The 25,885-nt window shown below is 37.7% G+C and overlaps 1 protein-coding gene across 2 annotated transcripts in view; it reads left to right on the forward strand.

Moving 5' to 3' along the window:
- Nucleotides 1-25,885, forward strand: part of NRCAM (neuronal cell adhesion molecule) — a 144,062-nt gene that overhangs the window by 52,372 nt on the left and 65,805 nt on the right. For both annotated transcript variants that reach the window (XM_041396070.1, XM_041396071.1), the window contains exons 3-4: nt 12,296-12,407; nt 25,345-25,533. In XM_041396070.1, coding sequence (XP_041252004.1) covers nt 25,443-25,533 — 91 coding nt within the window. In that variant the 5' untranslated portion in view covers nt 12,296-12,407; nt 25,345-25,442. The remainder of the gene's footprint in view (nt 1-12,295; nt 12,408-25,344; nt 25,534-25,885) is intronic.

Here is a 25,885-nt window from a genome sequence, read left to right on the forward strand (position 1 = left end):
GGTGCATAGTCAATTTGGAGAACCTGCCAAGAATGGAAGAACTGTAAAAAGGGGCTGAATAACTGCAGAAGTTTAACTTTCTAAGAAGATACATATTCAAGCAGGAAACATATTACTTGTATTGCCAATTAGTTAGACACTAATTATCTGACTATCCCGGTTCTCAAAAGTATTGTTCCAGTGGAATGTCACATTCCACTGAGAATGGTGAGAGCTTCTACATCCTGTATATGGCTGTATTTAGCTCAGTAAATTTCATCCAGTCAAATATTGATTTTTATGACTGAAGGGCAACTCTGCCCTCCTCACTGACTGTGGAAAGATGAATTTCAGGCTGGTTTCCCCAGGAGTCTCCAGGGCTGATCTACGCCTTGGAAGTTTTGTTGGCAATTTACTGGGCAATTAAATTCCCAGGAAGTACTTCAAAGGAAAATGGATCTTTGGCTGGCAGGAGTGGATGTTTTCCAGCCAAAGAAAAGAGAAAAATATTGCAAGAATATTTAAACCCTGTAGGTATATATTAAATAACCTACCACTAACTGTCAGGTCTCTCTACTAGCTGAAGTGTGTTCAGACAGATTTCTCCAGCAGCTTTTAGGCCACACAGGTTTGGAAGATATTGAATCCTTCACATCTAGAATAGCAGATTGCAGAAGGATGATCTGCTTCCACCCATTAATGTCATTCAAGCAGTTGTAAAAGATATGAAGCAGAACCATATATTGAATGATGGTGTGGAGCAGTATAAAGCAACCAGTCATCCAAACAGTATTACTTGCCTTGGACTGCTTGCAGAGGCCTGAAGACTCTGACAGCTTCAGTTCATGCAAATTAAATGGATTAAGCTTCCTACCATTTGTTTTAACATTTTTTTTCATGATACTTCTCTGTGTCTCATTGATTCAGGTAGTAAGAGTGTTTGCTGTTGAAAGAGTAGACAGTAGTTTGTGGGTTTTGGGCCTCTGGGATCCTTTCCAGAACAATGAGGTGGTTCAGGAATGTGGAAAAGTGATATATTCATGAATTATATTAGTTGATAAAAAATACTGGAAAGACACAAAATATTAATGGAACCTGCAGATATTAAAGTGGTTGTGGGATTTAATGGGAACTGTAAAAGAGTTATTTCTCTACATTAACATTTGAATCTTGTTTCTTTCCTTACACAGTTCCCACAAAACACTACCTGGTGTAAAATATGATTTGGATTCTCATCATTTTCATATGAATGCTGCTATCAGCTTTTAACTTAGTTTATAAATAAGCTTTTAATCTGAAGGTTTTGTAAAACAAATTTTCTCACTGCAGAAGTATCCTTTGTTTAGGCAGTTGAAAATTAACACAAGTCAAGAAAAGCTAATGGAGCATTTTTTTTACTCCTTTTTGGAATCTATACAGGAAAGTGATGAATAGCTTATGCCTAAACTATAAGGAAACTGGATCCACACCTGTTCTTTTTAAAACCAAAGTAGTTCTTCCAAGGTGTTTGATGCTTATTTGCTGGTATCAAAGAAGTAAGTTATGAAGAGGATTTTGAGAGTTGATTCTTCATACTGCTATTCCAAAAATTGTACAGATAACCTGTATGATGTTGCAGAAGGATTTCTCATTGATGCAAGGTAACTTTTATTGGTGTAACTGTTTCACTTAAAGGTCCAAGAAGAATTCTTAGTTTTATTCTTCTTATGAGCACCTTGTAACACAGTCTGCTCTTTAGCAAGTGTGACAAAGCACTCATAAGGACCAGAAGCTGCTTCCACGAAACAGAAACTGATTTATCAGAGGTTCCTGTTAGAGGGCAGCCCTACACAAGATGATACCTGAAGTCTGACACACAGTGTACTTCTAATTACTAATACTTCTTTGCTGTACTTCATAAAAGCATTAGGTTTTTCTTGAGTGCAGAGTCCCAGCTTATGGAGTAATAGAAGCTCCTGAAAGTCTCATGATTAGGGCCTTTTGCTAGCAAAAACATGAAATGCTAAAGGCCTACTATATAGGTTTCCTCCTACTCTGTAGCTATATGAGCACTGGACCAGGCTCCCTAGGGAGGTGGTCACAACACTAGCCTGTAAATGTTCAACAAGCATTTAAACAACATTTCCAGGCACATTGTGGGATTCTTGGGACTGTCCTGTGCAAGGCCAGGAGTTGGACATGATCATCCTAATGGGTCCCTTCCAACTCCTCATATTCTATGATTATTGGTGTGATTCTAGCACACTCATGTGCAAAGTGTTGCTGCATCCTTTTTCCATATTCAAAGTCATTATATGTTCTCATCACTGTACAGAAGGTTTGCAGTTCTCTTTTCTGGTTCTGTGCTGATACAATAGTATTTTAAGGAGAAAGAATTTAAAAGCTTCCATTAGTTGCTGTTGTGTAGTATGTATTTCCTCACTGTGAGATAACTAGCTGTTTGACTACTATGCAAAATGTATCTTTTGTGTTCAGTATAATAGGGGACATAGATGCCCAAACCAACAATGTGAAGTACTCTTATTATGGTGTTCAGTGCTTGAAAACCTGTGTCTGTTGTTTCTGGGTTTGGTCCAAGGTGTTCAAGTAGGATCTTGTGTCTTGTCTATACAGTATTTCATCTTCTCAGCTTGCTCATTGTCAAGTTATCACATGTCCCTGAGTTCTATAGGGTCTAGCATTGAGTGACCTAACCAGACAAGAACAAGGTTTTCTTCCCTGGAGAAGTACAAATAAACAAATATATGAACACTGAGTTAGAGGTTGTAGTAGCAAATGTTCCTGCACCCATGGTTGTTCTTGCAGCTGCAGTAGCACATCTTCTCTTGGAAAGGTTCAGCTCTTCTCCTACACCTGTTGTTCAGTGGAGGGCTCCACTGTAGGTCTTGCCTTCAGGAGAGCTTCAAGAAGAGGTATTGCACAAGAAGTGAGCCTGTGAGAGAAAGGTTACAAAGAGCACAGGCTTAGGACCCAAACAGGCTGTAGGGCAATATGCTGTGTGTGCACTGTCCCTTGACAGGTGTCAGCAGGTATCTCTGTGTGCAGTTACCGTCCTTGTCTGCTTGGTACAATCACTGCCTGTGACATGTTGTGTCTGACAGTTGCTTCTCTGTGAAGCCGGTGAGATATGGTTGGCACAGCACCTTTGATCTCAGGCACTCTGTTGCACCCTACTTTCTTCTCACAGACCTCAGGAAAGCTGATTACTTGACCTGGACTGCACTCCTAAATTTAAATCACATTGGTTCAGCACACCTTCCATTGTCTCCAGGAGGAACCCATTTTGTACCAGGTTATGTAGCTCCTTTGTTACTTGTACTCATCCAGGTGATAACCTTATTTGTTTGGATGCATTCATGTCTAATTGAACTTAGCAGCAGAGTTCTTATTGACATTACTAAGTTAGGACATAATTCATTACCTTTGGGTGTCTGTGGTGAGGTTGCATTTCTGGTGATATATGAAAACTGATAGAATTAGGTTTAGAATATTTAATTGACTTCTCCAGTTTATTTCTTGAAGCTGTTTACATTTGTACTAGTCTATGGACAAGACTTGTCTATTTGTACTTGTTTATACACAAGTAGGAAGATCCATAGAAAGATGACTATGCTTTATTCAGTGTAACTAATTTGAAAGGAGAGTGGCCATGACAGCATATAGAAAGCTTTCTGTGACACATTGTGCTCTGATTTTGCTTGGAGAGAATTCATTTTTTTCATAGAGATGGTGTGGGGCTGTCTTTTGGATTTGTGCTGAACACAGTGATGGTAATATGGAGATGTTTTTGTTATTGTTGAGCAGGCCTTACACAGACCCAAGGCCTTTTCTCCTTGTTCTGCTAGGAAATTGGAAGGAGACACAGCCAGGACGGGTGACTCCAGGTGACCAAAAGGAGATTCCATATGACATCATGCTCAGTATATGCAGAGGGGTGAAGGAGGAGGAAGGGGGGGGGAATATTTAGAAAGATGGTGTTTGTTTTCCCCAGTAACCATTACACATGATGGGGCCCTGCGCTCCTGGGGATGGCTGAACATTGCAGAGCAATGAATTAATTCCTTTTTGTGCTTTGCATGGGTTTTGCTTTTCCTATTAAACTCTCTTATCCTGTGTACATCTGAGGATAGAAAACTGAAAGTTCTGGCCCTAAACTTGTTAAACAGAGGCAGGAAGAAGGACCTCAGCTTTCAACAGAACTGAGGTAAAATCTCGCTAACCCTATAATGTAGCTGTGTGGGCTATCATCAGAGGGGAAAAGTGCTTACAGTATACCACTTGCTGGCATTCACTTGGGATCAGTATTAGAATAGTACAAAGTAGTAGGTGATTTCAGTCTTCTAATTAAACACCAGGGATTGCATTCCCTCTGTTGCAAAAGGTGAAGTCTAATATTTGTGATATGAAAAATTCTCCAGTTATGCTTTTTTCTGCAACCCTTGTAAGTCTTTTGTGAAATAGAAAAACTGTTACATTGCAAAAGCATCTGTGGAGCATCTACATTTTCAGGCTTTTATTAAATGGTTAATCTATATGGGATTTGTGGAATGCAAAGCAGAAACATTGTTAAATAATGCATGCTGAGGAAAACATAATCTCATGTATCCCACAGAGGCTTTTGGTTTTGTTTCGGGATTCATGAACTCTCATGGGCCTTCTAAAAATTAGCAGATCTGAGTACTGTAACAGCTCAATAATGTAATCAGTCTGGCATCAGGAACCCTCTTTTGCAGAAGCTAAGTGTCTTTTGATATGTGATGTGGTCTGATAATGTTTTAAAGCTCTCTGGCTTCACCAGAGAGTAAATGATTGAGTATCAGCAGTTTATAAAGCCTTTTAATACTGCTGAAATAATAGATAATGACAGTGTACAGTTCTAGAACAAAACAATAAAGACTGGGATACACAAAAGTTGATGGTCACTTGGATTCTAAAATAATTACAGCTCATGTGGTTTTGGCTTTTACAGCTTTTGAGTATAAATTCTCTTTCTTTTTGTTGAATTTCTATGACATGTTATTCAGGAAACACATTTCTGCAAGAAAACCATCAAATGTTTAGCCACAGAAAGCAAAAAACATTTCTTTGAAATCTGTCATCTAGTCATCTGTCTGTATATTCATTAGTTTTTGAAATGCAACCAAAGCAGACATTAACTAAAAAGGATAAAATTGTTTTGAAAGATGATCTATCCTTCTCATGTTAAAATTTATACTCGAGTTTTGTAAAGAAATTACTGACCTAATCTAGTGGTAAAATAACAGAAGAAATTGAATATTCTGCCTGGCAAAATAAAAAAAAAAATTGAATCCATTAATTGCTCACAAAATGCTTTTGTTTTGTAATTCCTTTAAAGCAAATCATGATAGTGTAGAAAAAAGGATGGCCAGACTCTCTGGGAACAGTAGAAAGTCTTCTCTTTTGTGTCCACCTACTGCAGTGCATTCTGTCAAGTGGCAAAAGGAAAGACTCTACCTACTGTCACTGCCAGTACCTCTGTACAAAAATGTGCTTTCTTTCATCAAGAAAGGTTAACATGCTTTTCATTGCATTCTGTAGTCAGTAAGATGATGTGTAAATTAATTTTTAATTTCTGAGTACAGCACCTTTAAACCTACAACTAGCTTAGTAGAAAACCTCCTGCAAAAGTTCTTGTGCCCACTGACATCCTTCTATTATTATCAGTAACGCGTGTGGTACTTCTTTCATGTCTAAAGTACTTTGCCTACCTTTAGAGAACAAAATAAATGGTTATTTATTGTTATGAGATAGAGCTTCCTGATGCTGATAGACTGGCTTAGCTACTACTGTTTGTCTTGACAGAGCTAAACTGAGCAAAGTGCTTTTCCACTCAGAAACATTTGTCCATTTCTCTACAGAGAAACCTCCAAACAAATAAAGGATTCCTACAGATTTGAAAAGATGACAGCTGGCATGTGTTCTCACTGACAATGCTGAAAGAGAGGGAGAAGCTTAAAGAGAACCTGAAAAGTGTCAGTGGCCTGGGCAAAGTGGAGGCAGTGAGCTGCTCCACCAGGGTGCTGCCTGAAAAGACCATGAAGCTTTGAGCACAAAAATAGCACTGGATTAATTTTTGAAAGAATGTCACATTGGACTCTTATAGATGAATTAAATGTCTTTTTAAAATCTCCTTTTTTGGAATAACCTACACAGTGGGATGCCTCTTGGCCAGCATTCATGTCAAAAGCAGTATTTTACTGTATTGACAATGTTTAGAAAGTCCTTTTTTTTCTTCCTAAACGATACCAACAGTTGAAATTAAATTAGTAGCCAGAACCTTCTGCAAATCTTCATTCTCCTATGAGCTTTTGTTTAACATGGCACACACTTTGATTGATTATTTGACAAAAATAGATTTTAAATTCTGATATTAGGTCAATGAGTTCTAATGGAGAATGTTGGGTTAATTCTTCCTCTTTGTCACATTCCAGAATATTATATTAACCTAACAAATTTTCTGTCAATGATCTGTTTTTGTTTGCACCCCTTTTCCATAAATACCTTAAATATAATTTTTCATATTCTTTTTTAATAGCTGATTTGACTATTGGATAACAAAGATATAATTTGTGAACTAGTGTGCAAATAGAAAAGCTCTGTTGTGCCAGAAGCATTTAAGATTCAGTGAGCAGAGAAATTGCAGTCAGGATGGTTTTTTAAATAAGTGTGCTCATCAGAGCAACAAATTCTCATTATGTTGAGAAATATAGCTCTAATTTGTGACAGGATGAACTAAATATTATTTTCATATGTGTATGTGTGCACATGTATAAATACACACATATATTATGAATTGTATAAGTATGTAAAGTTAGTAATTTTATCACTTACACCATAGTTTTTATAGAAAAATAGAATGTTCTGTCTTGGAAAGGACCATGGGCAGGGACATTTTACACTAAACCAGGTTGCTCAAAGCCCCATCCAGCCTCTCCCTGAACGCTTAAGGGATGGGACATCCACACTTTCTCTGGGCAACCTGTTCCAGTGCTTCACCATATTCACAGTAAAGAATAGCTTCCTAATATCCAGTATAAACCTCCCTTCTTCCAGTTTAAAGTCACTCCCCCTTGTCCTGTCAATACCTGCCCTTACAGTGTCCCTTTCCAGCTTTCTTTTAGGCCCTTTTAGGGGAACTTGTGAGTCTCCCCAAAGCCTTCTCTTCTTCAGGTTGAGCAATCCCAATTCTCTCAGAATTGTCCTGTGAATGGTCTTCACAGGAGAGGTGCTCCAGCCCTCTGATCGTCTTTGTTACCATCCTCTGGATTTGTTCCAACAGGTACACATCTTTCTTGTGTCTTAGTATTCTTTTCTGAAGATTCTGCTCTCCATGATCTTGCCAAGCACTGAGGTGAGACTGACCGACCTGTGGTTCCCTGGGTTTTCCTTTGTTTCATTTTGTAAAAATGAGGGTTATATCTCCTCCTTTCCAGTCAGGGAACTTAACTGGGCTGCCAAAGCTTCTCAGATATGATCGAGTGTCTTAGTCATATTTTTCCTATCTTTAGAAATAAAAGCCTTCAGATACAAAATTTATGCTATTTATAAAATACATTCTGTTAAATATATGTGAAGGATGATACCATATTAGAATTATTTTACAGGAAACTGCATACATTGGTATATGGTAATTGCCTAGACTTTCTTGAATTATTTCATTCCCAATAAACCAAATACACTAATTTATTCAAGTATGATTTAAAAGGTTGGTGGATATAAAACTCAGTCAGGGAGATCCAATAAAGGCTTGACATTCCTTTTTACATGACTTACGAAGCCTGCAGAATATATTGCTTCTCTTCAGAATTAAAAATTCACATATCTAGCAGCCTACACTAGGAGCAATGCTGCAACTCATTAGAAAGAAATACAAAGACATACTTTGAATCATAAAGATGGGGAAAATAAAATGTCAGTGTTTTTTAATAAAAATGCGCAGTGAAATTTATGAATCCATCTGTCATCTTATGAAATGTGTCTGAGACATGGTGAGAGAAAAATTGGTATAGACTTTATGGGCTTCTCTGCTCTTGTGATACAGACATGTCACAGGAAGTGTATGAGGGCAGGAGATCCAATTCTGTTCTCTTCTTTCTTGTGGGCTTTAGAAGAAATTCTGCTGAGGATCATACAATTCTGTGCATGTGAAGCGATATAAATAAAGTAGAACTCAGTCCAAGTTAGTGTTCTTTTTAGCCAAATTGTTACTACTGAAATCAGTTTTCTATGAGGTAGAAATTTTAGTGCAGGATTTTTCATATTAGGAGTGCTGTAGGATTGTTTGTGGCATTCAGCAGTTGAATACGTTTAAACCTGAAAGTTTTGCTATCTGGAAGGAAATGGGATGCTTTAGTGCAAAGCAGTCTAAAAAGAAAGTATGGCTGGGAATCCTAGACATGTGGAGAAACTGTGTCCTTGCTGAAGGTCATGGAAAAGAATGTCTGAATGAAAGTCATTCAGAATAATCAGCTGTTCAAAATACTGGATGGCTGATTAGTCTGAATGGAAAAAGCCAAGCATAAACAAAATTTGAAGACTGTGACAGAATTATTTGGGAAAAGCAGTAAGTCTGCAATTCTGAGAAGTTCTTGCAAAGTAGGTGAAAAGAAAGCCTATTTAGGAGGCTGTCTTTGAGGAAAATATTTTAACTTTTATATACTTGGTAGTGATTTGAAAAATCAGTGAATGTTGCTGACTCACTGTTCTTTGAGTCAAATGGATTAAGTCAGAGATACTGGGATCTTTATTTGATTTTTAAAATTAATAATACATATCTATTTTCAGATGCTTTACTCTATTTCAGAAGGAATTGTCCTTGGTTTTGCAGAGTATTTCTTGCCAGTGCTTGAGTAGGAAGGAAGAGAATCAGCCATCAGAGAGTGATGGGAATACTTCAGTATTGCATTCAGCTCGCATCCATGAAGACTTAGACTGGGGATACAGTTTCACATGCTGCTTTACCTTGTTTAATTTCAGGCTGTTATCCCAAAGAGGTAGTTCCTTTGAGGAAGTCCCTGTCATGTCAAAACCTAATCTTTTCTTGCAGAGGTTTGCTGTCTCTTGGATCAATGAACTGATGTAGCTCGCTTGGGATGCTACAATTCTTAAATGTGAGGGGAGAGGGCAGGAGCTTGCAGTGAGGAGCAGAAGAGCTCAGGACCTCTTAATATCTTCTTGACAGCTACTTCTCTTTAGATGAGAATAAGTCTAGTGGGAAAATCCACCCTTAAATAAAGTGCCAACTTTTTCATTTAAATAAAAGGAAATGCTGGAGAGAGCGCTAAGGTCTGTTCTTGCAAAAAGAAGGGAGTATAGCCAGTGAATGGATGGCCCTAATTCCATCCCTTCACACACACACACACAAAGGTTCTATTTTAATTTGTGGAAATAACTTCCCTACATAATTCTGTGACTCCACCCTGCCACCCAAAGAAGAAAAGTCATTGTTCAAGACTCTGTGAACCTTCCTGTTTTTCATACCAGGAGTTGTTTAGGGTATATGAAAGATGCAAGTACTGAAAAGTACCTTCTGATAAAGTACTTCAGTGATCAAGAGATTACGGTGATTGCTGGCAAATAAAGGGGAAACTACTTTTCTAACCTGGCCCTTAATGCTTTTATAGTTGCAAAACCAGTTGTATAGATGAATTCGTTTATAGACCCAGCAGTCAAGTTCATTCAGGTTTAATTTTATTTGTTTTCTGAACTCAGATTTTTGAACTGGGGGATTTTTTGGTGCAGGTGTCTTGACTCAAATACACTGAAGTGTTCATTTTGTTAAAACAATAGTTTAATAACTTCTGTCCATTTTAAATATTTGAGTCTTTCCTTCCTCTTTCTGTTTTCCCCATGACATTCAATATCTCTGCCAAACCAGTGTAATGACTTAGGGTAAACATCCTCTGATTAAATATGTGAGAAAACTTATGTGTGAAGTTCAGAGAGTCTTGGTCATGCCAATCTTGATTTTATGTCTGGAAATACTGGTTTTTGACATTAAACAAAAGGTGTATCATACTTTTCCCAGCACATACTGATGTGAATACATCTTGTAGCATTGAAAATAGCCAAGATTGTCAGCTGCTGTGGAAAAAAAAAAAGAATGTGGTTTAATTAAGGAGAAATTTATTATCTTACCTGGCAACTACCCAGCAGCAAGCATTATATGTGGAAATCCATTTAATGTGTTGGACCCAGCCTTATACTGGGAACTCACTATCAAGATTAAAGAAGAGTGAGAAAAGATCTTATTTCATCTTTACCTTCTCTGTGATTTCATTGACAATGCTTCCAAGTGACTCCTTTTTAAAGAAACCAGCTCCTGTTACAGAATGAGTTGTGAAGTTAAAAATGTGTCATGAGTATGAATGCAGAGATCCCTGTGATGCACTGTCAAAACTTGTACACATTTTTAAAACAGTGATATGGGGTACAAAAAGCCTGGTTGTCTTTGTGTTCCATTCACATTTCAAATGTGAGAAAACCAAAACTCTTCATGATATAAATCTTAAAGGAGACACAGATTTTTTCCTTTTTCTGCTATTCAGGTTTATAGGAAAAGTATTCATATGCCCTGCTGAAAATCCCTAAATATGTTGATGCCTGATTCCTGCTTTTTTCCTCTGGGAAGAGGAACCTTGCAGTGGTTTCTTTGCTCATTGCTGTCTAGTGACTGCTGCACAGGCAGCCAATTTGATATAACCCCTTTCATAAATTTGATCCAATTCTGTATAAAACTCAGTGCAGAACCCCAACAAAACAAAGAAAACCCCAACCAAACCCACAAATGTAGACAACCTCAACACATTCCCCGCACCCTCATCCTTGGAACTTTTCTATATGTCTTGAATGAGACATTGTTTTCATGCATTTAGAGACGAAAGTTGATTTGCTGCCTTAAATTTGACAGGAAGTGAAGCTTTTAATTTAAAGTTAAATGTTGCCTGGAAAATTTGAACCTAACTGAACTGTAGAATATACTTATGAATTTAACTTATTGTTTAAGCTAGAAACTGGTGAACTACTTACCAAATGATTGCTGTGAAACAGCTTGAGTTGAGTTCCTGTAAGGAAAGAAGGAGGACTAGGAGAGGGGCTGCCCAAATTTTGCAGCCTGGATTTGCCAGCCAGTCTTAGCTATTGTAACTGAATTCTGTTACAAGTGTATTATTGATTCATTATTTTAGTATTCTGACTGTAAGAAAAGCCATGTCTCAAACCCTCTTCTTCAGTATGAGGTAGACAGTTCTTATTCAAGGTGTGATTAAGGCTTTTTCCCATGTTGGGCTTTATTTCCCGTCACCCTTCCTCGTCATAGATGGCTGCACTCAGCAGTGTGGCGAATAGCTTTTCTGTCAGTCTGGTGGTGCTGGCTAGCTTACAGCTTTTGTGAAGGAAGGAAAGGCAGCCCCTTTCTGTCTTCTAGAAGGAATGGTGCTTAGGAGAGATCAGGGTTAGGGAAGGAGGGATGCTTGTCTAAGGAAGGTCTTGTCTTGATTTCTTGATCCTTTTTAGATCAAGTAGTGTGCTGGTATGCTGACACCTTCATAAACATCAGGAACCCACCTGGTGGGTAGAGCTGCCTTTTTGTTTGTCCTGTCCATGTGGTCTGTGAAGCATTTCCCACGAGCCCAACCTTAGGTTTCAACTTCTTCCCATAGAACATATGGAAAATTTGGTAAGACATCCCCATTTCCATATGTTTTGATTTCCAGAAGTACTGCTTTGAGATAGATTATTCTTTTGAGCAAATCTGAATTGGGAATTGAAGCTGTGGAACCCTAGGGAATAGTGCCTGAAGGAAGTTAAAGGTGAGACTGCAAACAAGGCTGGTTTCAGAGATGTAAGAATAGAAGATCAAAAATTACTTTCTTCCCTATGGTGCAGTAGTTTCTACATGTCCTTACAGACCCAATTAAAATAACATTTGATTAAAATGAGTACAACAAAGCACAGTTTTTAATGGTACTATATCTCTGGATAAATTGAAAAACCACCAAAGTTTAATTATATATTAAAATTAAAGAGTACTTTCTGGTTTTAGTTATATTACAGTTTCTCTGGTGTATAAGCAGTAAGGCAATTTAATGTAAAATTAAAAATCCTGGGACAACAGCTTCTGTCTCAATTCAAATTAGCATGCCTGAGAAAATAATTTTGGCCTTTAATGTTGATTTATAGCAATTTTTCATTCTTTACGTGCTGAAATCCAAAACAGTGTTATGTTAATATGGCTGTATTACCTGCAGGTGTTGCTTGAGAGTTGTGTGAACAGTCTTTTGTATTTTCTTTGAAGGATCAATATTTCAAGATGTGTGAAGCAGAAGGGTCTGACTGACAAGCTGCCTTGACATACACTGTTATTCTAACTATGACTGGATTGACTGAAAATTGCCTCAAAGAGTAAGGTAATTTATAAAAACTATAAAGCATAGCCAAGTGTTTGAAGTAATCAAAGTTAATGAGGAGTGATTTATTTTCACTTTTAAGGTGCCTTCACTGTTCTAGTTCCATGAGTTTTTCTTTCTGAAATGTTCATATTTGATACTGCATTTGCATGAAAAAGGTGCATTAGATGTTACTACTGCAAAAAAGATTAGAGCTGGCAAAATTGAATTGAAAAGTTTTTAATAGTTGTGCTGTGATAAATTGTTCTTAGTGTACCTGGGTAATTGAAGAGAAATCAGATTTTCATTTTTTGTGTATGTCTAGAAATTGAGCATAGGCTTAGGAAAAAATGGTAGTTGGAAAGAAGATGTATACATAATTATAAATCAGTGCTTTTTCATGAACTAGGAATTCAATTCATTTCAGTGCTACCTCGTTTCTCTGCCTAGACATACTGTCATAACAAGCAGGTATTGCTTTGGAAGCCTCATTGTGTAATACAAATATTGTATATGTATATAAGTAAATAAGCTCTTTTTATTTTTGAATCATTAAATGTACTCCTTCTCTATTGTGGATAAAATAATATGCTTATCAGTTTACTGGTACCAATTTACAGTCTGGTTTACAACTTGTGTAGTGAAGTGCTTTTGCACTACTAATGACAGAATTTCAATAATATTTTTTGTTGTTATTTTGGGATTTTGTATTGTGTTTTCCTCTTGCAATGCTTTTTCCTTCTCCTTGAAGAATCTTTCTGTAATTCAATATTTAGTATTTCGTGGGAGGATATCATATATGCTTAGAATAGTATTCATATGAGAGAGAGAGAGAACTTCTAATGGAAAAAAGCTTTTTGTCATCCAGTGGTGTGAAGAATATGGTAGGCTTAATTTACACAGAAAAATGTACTATTCTTGCCATGTGTGTTGTTTGCATTTGAGATTTTGAAGTAAAGGATAAATTAATTTTAAAAAGTCAAAGAAAATAGTGAACACAGCAATATGAGAGAAATTCTCTTTATCTCCTCAGTGGTAATATGAATGTGAAATTCAAATGATTCTGTGAACAATGTAAATTTTTTCATCAGAGTGTAATGTTTACTTACATAATAGATGTGAAGTCCTGGGTGAAATTTTTTTGTTTCATTAATGAATAACATAGACATACAAAAAAAAAAGGCAAAAAAATGTTCCTAGTTAGGGAACAAACTGGATTAACTTCTTGATGAATAAATGAGCTTTTTTTACCCTTAAGGTTTAAATTAATGATTTTATAAAAAGGCATACTCAGGCTCTAGTTACTTGCTTTGTTCTATTCTGCTTGCTTAAATTGCGCCTGAAATTACATTATTTCAGTGATGTTAAATGACTTCTCTGATTCCTTTAAATGAGAAATTGAAAATATTCTTAACGTATAAAATGTATTTGAAATGAAAGAGCACCAACATGGAAATGTAGGTTAGCACATCCCATTTAGGCTTCAGTTTTTTAATGATGTTTTAAAACTCTATTAGAGATGTAAGATTTATTGTGAGACTTAAGCCGCTGGGTTTTATTTTTGATACATTAAACTAAAAAATACATTCATTTAAAAGCCATACTAATCCTTTAACATCATATTAGCAGAGAAATTGTTCACATTTACATAAATGTGAAATGCATAAAAATAGACATTAATTTATGTTTTTTAATAAATTCTCTTTTCTTGGCCTTTGATAATGAAGGTACAAGAAACAGAACTGGCTGGAGAACAGAAAGTTAGCAGAATCAGCTGCAGTAAAGATAGAACACATCTTAATCAAACCAAGATTTAATTAAGCCAGATGAAGCCAGTCACAGATTTGATTGAATAACACTGGCAAAATGAAGGATAAATACTAAAAATATGAATTTTAGTAAACTGTATCTGTTACTTGAAGCCTTCCCACTGAAATGACATTACATGTGTCTCTCCATTTCAACAGATGTGGTTTAATAGTCAGTGTCTGTAAAACTGGCTAAAATCACATAATTTGTTTTAAACAAGAAGAAAAGCATAATAATAAATGGAAAGCTTTCTGGATAAGAGTAGACTGTGGGGGGAAGTAATAACAGGTGCAATGCTGGTTCATCCAAAATGTCATCTGTGCTTCTGAAGTTTTGATCCAAGGTACTTACCCTGCTCTGAACTGAAAATGTTCATTCTTACAGAATAATAGTATCACAGAACAGGTTAGGATGGAAAAGACCTCTAAGACCATCACATCCAGCCATCAATGCAGCACTGTCAAGTCTGCCACTAAACTATGTCACAAAGTGCCATATGTACACGTCTTTTAAATACCTCCAGGCATGGTGACTAAGCCACTTCTCTGGGCAATCTGTTCCAGTGCTTGACTGCCCTTTCAGTGAAGAAATTGTTCTAATATCCAATCTAAATCTCTCCTGGCACAACTTAAGGCAATTTCATCTTTCCTATCTCATGTTACTTGGGCAAGGAGGCCAACCTCCACCTTGTTACAACCTCTTTTCATAAGGTTCCACTTCAGCCTGCTTTTCTCCAGGCTAAACAGCCCCAGCTTCCTCAGCTCCTCCTCATCACATCTGTGCTCCAGACCCTTCACCAGCCTCATTGCCCTTCTCTGGATACGCTCCAGCCCCTCAATGTCTTGCTTGTAGAGAGGGGCCCAAAAGTGAACATGGGATTCAAGGTACAGCTTCACTAGTGCTGAGTACAGGGCAAGGAACAATCGCTGCCCTGCTCCTGCTGGCCACGCTCTTGCTGATACAGGCCATGTGCCATTGGCCTTCTCAGGCAGCTGGCTCACGTTCAAATGGCTGCTGGCCAAAACTCCCAGATCTTTTTCCACCGGGCCGCTTTCCAGCCGCTCTTCCCCTAGCCTGTAGCACTGCCTGGGGTTGTTGTGACCCAAGGGCAGGACCTGGCACTGGGCCATGTTGAACCTCGTGTGATTGGCCTGGCCCATCAATCCAGATCCCTCTGCAGGGCCTTCCTTCCAGCAGATCAACGCTCCCACCCCGCTTGGTGTTGCCTGCAAACTCACTGAGGGTGCACTTGATTCCCTGTCCAGATCATTGATAAAGGTACTGAACAGGCTGAGCCCCAGTACTGAGCCCTGGGGAGCACCACTGGTGCCTGCCTGCCAACTCACTGCCATTCACCACCACTCCCTGAGCCCAGCCATCCAGACAGGCTTTTACTCAGCAAAGTGTGTGCCCATCCAAGTCCTGGGAAGACAGTTTCTCCAGGATAATGCTGTGGGAAACAGTATCAAAGGCTTGTCTAGTAGGCAACATTCACAGTCTTTCTGTCATCCACTAAGTGGGTCACCTTGTCGTACAAGGAGCTCAGGTTGCTCAAGCAGGACCTGCTTTTCCTAAATCCCTGTTGGCTGGTGCTGAACCCCTGGTTGTCCTGTGACACATGATGGCACTCAAGATGATCTGCTCCATGAACTAACAGTTCCAGATATTGATGAGGTCCCCTCTCAGCTGTCCCTTCTCCAGGCTGAGCAGGCCCAGCTCCCTCAGCCTTGACATGTAGGAGAGATGCTCTAACCCCTTAATCACCTTTGTCACCCTCTGTGGGACCTGCTCCAGGAGCTCCCATGTCTCTCTTGTCCTGAGGAGCCCAGAACTGGGCACAGCATTCCAGATGTGGCCTCACTAGAGCTGGGTGGGGGTTCAAAAAAAAAAAAAAAAAAGAAAAACAAAGGCAGCAGAGAAAAAAGAAAACTTGAATTCCAATCTTCCCTGCTTTATTTTATCTATAGAATTGAGGTGTCTAGCTGCAGAAGGAAGGTTTTCTGATGGTGATGAAATTAATCAGAACTTTGAGTTGTTATGAATTATTTGAGAATGAGGAGAAATTAGAGTTGCTTACCTAAAGAAATCAGTACTTACTTCAGAAATCACGTCTGAAAGTCTTGAAATAGGCAAATTCTTTCTAACCATTGTTAGGACGCTATTCACCCCTGCACATATGATCCTCAGCAGCATTCCTGAGCATAGTGACCTGGTTATGAAATGTATCACAACACTGGTGATATCTGCAAACAAATTATAAGTCGGTTCATTTACTTAGGTTTCACATAATTCTGTTGGGAGCAGTGGCAGCATGAATTAGTGTTGTATAAAGCAGGAACAGACTTCATTTGCACAGCTAAATAATTGTGAAGATTATCAACTCTTGCTTTTAGAGAGGCAAGAATATTTCTATAGTGTTGAAATGTTTGTATCACAGTTCTCTGTTCATTACAGTTTTTAATGGTGGGCAGATAACAGGTGTAATTGTAACTACTTTGACAGAATTATTTAAAATTAAATGAGCAAACAGGCGAACTTTTAGCTGTTGAATAGGTGTTGCACATAGGTGGCTAGTTCCCAATGCCCATCACCAAAAAATGTCCCCAGGGCAGCTAGCTGGAGTTGGTAGTTTGTTCTCTCTGTGCTGTTTACCCTCCTTTGTTCATGTACTTGTTAGGGTTTTATATCTGACAGAATGCCTTAGTCCTTCCTTTCTGGCAATGTCCCTATTCTGAGTGACCTCCTCTTTAGCATAACTATTCCAGCATTTCATACTAATATTAGTGGTTTCTGCTCTACTTCCCCAAGGGAGAAGTTGCCCTGTCTGTGAATCAGATCCTGCTCTTCTGCACAATATGGTTTTCTCAAGAGTATCTCCAGGACTGCAGGAATACTCCTGGACAGTCAGTGCTTTTGGGGTTAGCTGTAGGGATGCAAAGATAATTAACCAGTGTAATACAGAATGTATTACCTTCTTCTTAGGTAGCTCTGAAACCCATGCAATGAATTCTGATGGGTATAAAAAAATTAGGAAAATAAAAAAAAAAATCCATTTCATCACATCTTCCAGGTAAAGAAATTAATATTTCAGGGAGTATTTCAGCTGAGCATCCTCTTTGCATATTTACAAGGAACTGAATTGGGAGTCTTCACTCAGGGTATGGCTTCACTCACCACTTCACTATGGTATGGCTGTCAAAGCAGGCTGATGATACATGGATATTTTTTCTTATAGCACTGTTTTATTCTATTGCAAAACCTTTCAGAGGGAAAGAGATGGGCTACTTGAAAATGTTTGTCTTGTTGAAGTTTGTGCTGCATTGTTTGTACTTAAAGAGCGACGAGATCATTTGCATGCTCCAAAAGTGTCAAAGCATGAAGAACTATTCTAATGATGCCATCATCTAGATACCTGTTTTTACCATCCACGAGCTGTAAAAATATGTTTTCTCAGTTTATTTTCTCTCACTTACTCTGAATTCTTTCTTACTTACTGGGAATTTTAATGGTCAAGCAGAATTCTTTCTTCTTCTTGATCCCCATATTTAGTCATTTACTTCAAGCCAAACTAGCTCTCTCTAAATTGATGCGAGTTACATTTTCACTCACTCCTTTGTAAACTCATGGTCTTCAGCAGATTTGCAAAGTTACTCTCAACTCAAACATCTCAGCCAAGTCTTTGAAAGACAGTAAAGTATGTATACATGCATAAGAGATGATGTGTGTTTGTTCAGGCTGTCATGTATCTAAAGGACTGCTGAAATAGATGTCACTATACCATTAGTTTTGTGCTCTAGTCCATAATTTCTGTGTGAGGGGATTAAAAAGGTAAAAGAATCTGAATCCAGTCAAGTATTTAGGACACCAGAAAGGACCCAAGCAAGACTGAGACATCTGTTTAAATCTGCAGTACAAAAGTGCTGTTCAGATGCTGATTTGATTCTGGGAGCATCTAAACTTGCCAGGCTTACTAGGCTTACCTGCCTATTTGAGGGCTATCCACAGCTTTGCTTGGCCATGCCTATAGTCATCCCAGCCAAAGCAGTTTATAATTTAAGCTGAGCAGGATCTAAAAAGTAAGTGCTGCTCTGTTTAAATCCTCAAAAGGGCCAAATCCAATATAGGCCTTCAGGGAACATGTAAGACAACTGTAAAAGCACATATTAGCCTTGCTCCATTGTTTTAAAAATCAACTCTTAGTTGCTGCTTTAAGGATTCAAGTCTGTGACACATGACTGAATTTACAGGCTTACCTGCAGCCCATAATTAGATATTTGACCTCTGTGTTTAGTTGTTTGGGTTTTTTCCCCTGCATTTTTTCGTGCTCATAGGTTGTATTTCTTGAGCAGATAGTTGAAATAAGAGTGGAATTTTTAAGGACCCCTATCTCTGCTTTTTTTAGCTGTATCCCACTGTTCATAGTGATCTACCAAAGAGATCCAGTTAGAAGCTATGAAATTTTAGGCATGTTCTCATGGCAGATGTGTTGGTCATTTCCATGGTGGAGACAACTGGGCAAATATGTGGGGTTTTTTTTATAGGACCAAGTCTTAGAAACAGAAATACTGTTTTCTTATGTTGTTATATTATTACAAGTAACATGGTCTTATATTATTTCAAGTAACATGATTAATTGGAAAAAAATTATGATGCATCATATTAGGATAGAAAGCCTCTTTAGTCATAGTAACCATTAGTAGATATTGAATAATATGTGTTGAAGATACATAATTTTTGTCATTCAGCAAGTCTAGGTGTCATGGGCCTACCTGTGAGCTCCAGAGGTCCCAGTAGGGAAGATATCTGGTTCACAGGTTTTCATTTTTAATATGTTCCTTAAGACTGGAAGAGAGCTGGTGTTCTGCCCAGATTCAGAATAGACAAGCAGATTGAGCCGGGTAAGTATAGCCTGGTATAAATCACAGTGAACATATGGAAAAAGCTGATTGGGGTCTCAGCTGATAGGGAATTAAAGGCCTTGAGTAAAATTGATTCTGCTCAGAGTTTTATGGAAAGTAGAGCTTGTAAAACAAATGATTGACAAAAACTTGATTTTAATATTTTAATATCTGGTAAAATACAAGTTTGATAAGATGATGGTGTCAGTGTAAAAGACTTTGAAAAGCATTTCACTTACTGCCACACGAAACCAATTAATAAAAACATGAATTGAACTGTGTAACAAAACAGACCAGACTTTGATGAATAACAAACCAGTTGGCAGGTCTTAATGTAGGATTGTCAGTAAAGAAGTTTCATGGACTAAGTGTCTTTCCCATAGCTGAAAATAGAGAGTGATGGTAGAGACTGTAAGTTGTGTCTGGATTGTGGAAAGGAAGGAGATCACTATGAATGCTTAAGTACATTCTCAGAGCCAAAATCATAATGCTGAGTGTAGTGGCAGTTCAGGAGTGTAATCAGGCTGATGATTTTTTGCTGTATATAGAACTGCTGAGAACATTTAGAGTGTGGCACACAAGGCTATCTGCCTTTGTCAGAATAGCTTGAAAATGGCTAAGTGCGTATAAACATCTAACCCTAATAAGTATCTGAAGCATCTGAATTAGTCCTGAGGAGATCTTGTTGAATTCAAGAGTTCTGTCTGTGTAGTTTTTTTTTATTTTTCATCCAGTTCTATTTAAATGGATGCCCCTATAACATTTACAGTGAAGCCAAATCCAAAGCAATGGGCTTAAGCTTCATAAACAGGAGATCACAGAAGATGATTTAGTATTCCCTGGTGACTTTAAAGGATAGATTTATAGTAGATTGTGACAAATTAAAAACTTGGAGGAAAGCAGGGTTCTAAAGGATGAGAAATATTTCTAATGTGGTGTTGTCAAACCATGACAAACCTGTCCTGGGTTGACAGGTGTGCTTTTAGAAAGTTTTAAAAGTTATTTCTTTTTATTGGCACCTCTATTCAGACACTCTAAAGCTATGTGTCCTGTGGTAAGTAGATTAAGACCAGCTATCTGGAAATAGACCATAGCTTGGATAATTTACATCTAATAGGTAAGAGATGGATGGGGAAAGCAAACCAGGTGGGACTGAATGGACTGCAAGATTATTCAAGAGCAGAATTTTGAGTACTACTTGGGTCTGGCAACACCTACCTGGGTGTTTAGTCTATTATGTCATACTACCTCCATAAAAACTGTTAGAATTATTCTTGTTATACAGCATTAGTGTTTTTAGTAGTGCTGTGTCTTTGCTGCTTAGGTAGTATAACGCTAAGTCCATTGTTTCCTGTTCTTATTTGATAGATTTTAATTAAATAGTTGTTTCTAATTAGTGTTTTTTATGTGGCCTATTATTGAAAATACAAGATAACCTAAAAAAGGAGGGTGAAATTTGAAACCATTTGTTCTAAAATATTTTAAATCATCTTATTAATACTTGCATAGTTAGCATAGTTGTGTAAAACACATAAGTCCTGTAAAGACCTTCTATTAAGTGATAAAGGTATTGCTGTTGTCCTCAAAAACAAGCATTTTGTGCTTTTTGATTATAATCGTCAACACTTTTTTAAAATGTACAAATCATTAAATACATTTATGCCATTTGAAATTGCTTTTCATGTTTCTGTGGATATAAGACTGCTATGAAATAAATTTCCTTGAAAACTGTTTATTTTTCCTGTATTCTAATTATATCTGTCTTTCATTGTGAGAAAAAAAATAGAGGCATTAGACAAATGAGGCAGAGGAAGTTTTTTGCTAAATAATAGTTTTTCTCTAATCTCCAGTGTCTAACTTGTACTGCATTAATTCAATCATGTTTATATAGAAGATAATGCTTTTTTTCCTAATGTGTATGAAATATTCCAGTTGTTCTGTCATGCAATTTAATAACCCTTTCACATTTCTTACACTGACCTTGGTTTCTGTTCACATTTCTAAAGACCTTTTTGTCTTAAAAATAATGTAATTGAAGAGAAATGCATAATCAGTGATGCATCAAATGTCTGTGAAACAATATTAAGTTTAGAAAATGCTGTCTAACTTTGCACTAGGTTGAATTTCAGTAAACACACTTCCTTACACTCTTACATCCTGAAAAAGAAATATTGCAGCAGCACTTACAAGGAAATTGAACTTGTTGTATGCTTCTGTTGAAGATAGCCAGAGGAAAAATGTGTCCTCTCTGTCATTTGGAGCCTCAATTGACTCAGCTTTGAGGTGTCAATTGATAGTGTGTCTGTCTGTATTAATATTCCAATCAGAAATCAATATTACTCAGTACTGGTGTAGCATAGTGAAATATCCTCTGTGTGTGCATGTGTGGGTGTGTGGTTGTTTGCTCTACAGCCATGGATACTGTTCACTTGTTAACACTCTCTTTGGCAAATACTGACCTGACCCAATTGTAATTCTGTGGTGCCAGGACACAATTCAGGAAGTATCAGAGTGAGTAGGTAGGATGGACACTCCTTCAGTAGAGGGGAAGGATGTAACCCACGATGTACCAGTGTCTTCTCCCAAGCAGCTAGCAAAAGGACAAGAGAGAACAGAGAAGGGTTAGATTAAATATTAGGAAAAATTTCTTTACTGAAACAATTATGAAGCACTGGAACAGGCATCTCAGGGAAGTGGTTGAGCTCTCATCCCTGGAGGTAATTAAACACATGTAGCTGTGGCACTTAGAAACATAGTGAAGTGTTGGACTTGGCAGTGCTGGGCTGATAGGCTTGATGATCTTAAAGGTCTTTTCCAACCTTAACAATTCTGTGTTTCATTTTTTCTTGAGCTCTTAAAATCATGGACATTCTTGTCCCTTTTGATGTACAAAAAGAATCTTGAATTCTGCCTTCCAAATTATCCCTTCCATATACATGTTGTTTTTCCTAGCTCCTTCAGTGTTTGTGAAGTATGTGGTTTTGCTGTTTATAGCCAAATGGTCCCAGTGAAGAGACCACTGGGAGCCAACTCTGTCTTGATATTCTGCCATATAGTCTACCTCAGGCTCACCTCAGGTGCCTTCATTCGTCTAATTGTGGCTTTCTGTGGGTCATTTTTAAAAAGTAATTTTTTGTTTGTTTGTTTGAGTTTTTTTTTCCAAGTGAAAAAAGGACAATCTCTCTCACTTGATCCTGGTTCTTTTGTAATAAGTACATAAAACCCTTGCCTTCTGAAATTACACTTTTTGATGAAATACTCTTGCACTTTGCCTATGCATTTCTATTTAACTCGACTCCTGTTTGGTATCCCATAGCTTCAACCCTTAGTCCATGTTGTTAGTTAGCATCTCATCAAGAAGCACAGAAGTCATACCAAGTGACACTTTGTTAGGTACATAGGTATGCAGGTATAGAAAATCATATTTTGTACAAATTGGTGAGCAAACTCCTGACCAAACTGTCACAATATATGTGTTTTCCTATGAAAAGGTTGAAAAAAATGTCTCAGTTACAAGAGATCATAAATAAATTATCTGGAGGAAAAGGCAATCTGCTGTATAAGTATTTCAGGTTTCGCAGTTGAAGCCTTTACATTGATCTGTGCTTAGAGGCCTGTCCTTATTTTGTAGCAGATAATGCTATGTCAAAGCAATGTTTAGTTCTACATAGCAGCTGTTGTATTCGTACTAAATTATGCCAGATTTAATCTTGAATATATTCAGCACAAGCACCCAGTTGTGCTGACGAACCTAAAATAATTTCCAGTAATATTCTGTCACAAACCCTTTGGGCACATTGGCTCTCTGAGGTTGAATTCCCATATTATATCCAAACATCCCAGCAGCAGATTCAATTGGTATCCAACTGGAACTTTGCAGTAGCAGAGGTAGAAAATATGAGACAATTTCTCAAGAGTATTACTTTCCCAATCATTTTAATTGCCCCTGCCTGATTCATCAGTGCTTGTGTATTCATTTGTACTTGTTCAAAGCAAATGCAGTTTGATTTTACAATGCTGTCAAATCACTGCAATACTCATTTTACATGTCGAAAGAACAAGACAATAAAGTGGATAATCAGGTTTTCAGGGTTTTGGAAGGAGAACTGAAATGTTCCATGGAGAAGAAACAATAGAAGTCAAGGTTCACTTGTGCGTGCAATACTTCAAAGAGTATCCTGTAAATCCCAGGTCATGGCACAGAGAGGGCACCTTGATAATTGCAGTGATACTGTAATGAGGAGACGACATATTAATCAGAACAGTGGGTGAGAACCTAGTTTAACTGAGAAGAGTAGACAGCTGTGGTTGCTGGAATAAAATCAGCTTTTCTGGAGAGCACTTCATTGCAGGAAACATGCTGGAGTGTTCTCAGGCACTCTCGACAGAAGCTCTACTCCTTCCCCTTGCTCGCTGCAGCAGGAGTGTAGTAAACTGTATGTGCCAAAATGGGATAGGGAAAACACTTCTCACCTTTCCCCAGATCAACCCCCAGCAATTTAGGGTGCTTATTTAAAATGTAGCAAAGTTCAGTTTGTTTTTCTAGGAAAGTCTGAGTATTTTTCATGCTTTCCTTCTATGTCTGAACCCCTTTCTGAGTATTTTTAGGTTGGCATGCCACCTTGACTGCTTGTGCAGTTCCAGTTTGTATAAATAATTATACGGAACTATGGTGTCCTCTCTTCTGATGCGTTTTGTAGTTTTTCTAATCTGCCATGATAAATAATTAGTCGTTACATTACAGTATGCAGTCCTAGAGATAGTTTGGAATGTCAATAAGCAGCTTGCCCTGTCCCGTGATGCCCCAGTCAGCAGTTCCCAACAACTCCAAGTAGTACATGTCTAGAACATTAACCTACTGGAACATTCTTACTTTGAAAGAAAAATCTGTTTTGCAGATAGTGACAGTAAGAATCAGGTTAGGATGAGAAGTAGAGCTCCACATCTCAATTCTAGTTTCTAATTCCAGTCTCGCTCAGAGGACTGTACAAAGAGAAAGATAATTTACAGCAGCAATTAAGAGGCATAACTTCTTCTGTAATGTGAAAATTGAGGGAAATTCTTACCATAGTCTGGCTTAAGTAACTTCAGGAAGCACAAACAATTCTTAATTTAACGTTCGTAATGTAGCTGCTTCTTTGCAGCTTTAACTCTTTGTGGATAGCTTTGTGTTTCATATCTGTAGCCAGAGCTGAGCAAGTGTTCTCTTCAAGGTGAATTAGTCACTGTGAACTTTCTGATCCATCTGGGAAGTACTTTCTCAGTGGATGTTCATTCACTGAGAGTGCATTGTGCAAGCACTGTTTGGGTTTCTAGGGCTGCATAGCTCTTTGTAGGTCACTGGTGATGCTCATGGGGCTTACAGGCAGATAGTTTTCACTCCTCCAACATTCTCAGCTACAGCTTGGTCCTGAATGTAGAAAATAAGAAGGGAACCAGAATCATTCTGCATGGCTAATGTGATCTCTCATGCTTGGCTCAGGGGGGAAATCTGACACTTTTCAAAGAACTTAAGTTTCATTTCCAATAGTTTGTCACATATGAAAGGAGGAGAAGAGTGTTTGAGAATATGCTTACAGTTAATTATATTTTGGTTTCAGGCTAGAAATGACAAAGCATTTTGATGTTACCTATTTTGAGAGGAATCAGATATCCAGAAACAGGAGCCTAGGTACAGTACACTATAGCACCTTTGCACCTTCATGAAGTCTTCTGTATTCAATCTACAGCTGTCTTATTAGAAAGAGGTCCAAAGTTGCAAGATGCTGGGATACCTAACTCAAAGCTGCAGAAAGATTCCACAGTTTACGTGGCAAATTCATGGCTTGACTTGTTTTCATTGGAGTAAATGCCTAAAATGCCTCTTTCCAAGAATGGTGTAGGGTGTTTGAAGGAGAGACTAGGTGGGCATTCAGAGCTTTAATCCTCTAAATCTACTTCAGAGGACAGTTATCTTTAGTATATACTCTTTTTTTAACTAGATGGACTGACTGATGCTTTATCCTTCTTAGGAGAGGCATTTGTATTTCTGTTCAATAAGGTTGTAGGAGTTCTTCACTAGCTTCTTTAAGAAAGGTCATCTAGATGACCTAAGAACTTGTGAATTTCTTGGATTTCAGTAGAATGCATGGTGTAACTCTTGTCTTTAGATATAGTATTTAGACTGCTTGTATTTCATAATATTAAGATGCATGTGATCATTTAACTCTCCATTATATCTGCATATCGTTCTTTTGGTTTTTATTTATCAGGTTTCTTGTCTATACCTACATAACTACTGCCAGCTATCTAGTCTTACGAAGTTGAACTTCATTCTTCAAGTGTGATTTACTCAGTACAGCCCAAAATCATGATGAAAAAGATGAGCATACCTACAAGCAAAACTTCCCTGGTCCTCTTTCTGTGCCAAATTATTTTTGCACTGGATGTACCTCTTGACTGTAAGTACTAACCTGATAAATACGTGCAGAATAATGGAAGAGTAATTAAATAATTTCTGTAGGAAGCTGAAGATAACTCCAACATGGAGCTAAAAATAATGTGTTTGGTTACTTAAATCAGGACTTTATGAATATTTACACTGACTTACTGAAGATTTTCAAAACCTGTGCATATAAAATGAGTTACATTGTTCAGTTGAGGAGGTGTAACACAGGATTCTCGCAGAATCCTACTTACACTTCAGTGTGCTTTTGTTTGATCAAACTGAAGAAGGCCAGAAAAGCCCTGCTAAATGCTAATTATTTGTGAAATTAAGATCATGTTGATAATTTTTTAAAAATCCCAGGACAA

Source organism: Onychostruthus taczanowskii, unplaced genomic scaffold, assembly GCF_017590055.1.
Source record: "Onychostruthus taczanowskii isolate IOZ18803 unplaced genomic scaffold, ASM1759005v1 scaffold125, whole genome shotgun sequence".
Taxonomy (NCBI): Eukaryota; Metazoa; Chordata; class Aves; order Passeriformes; family Passeridae; genus Onychostruthus; species Onychostruthus taczanowskii.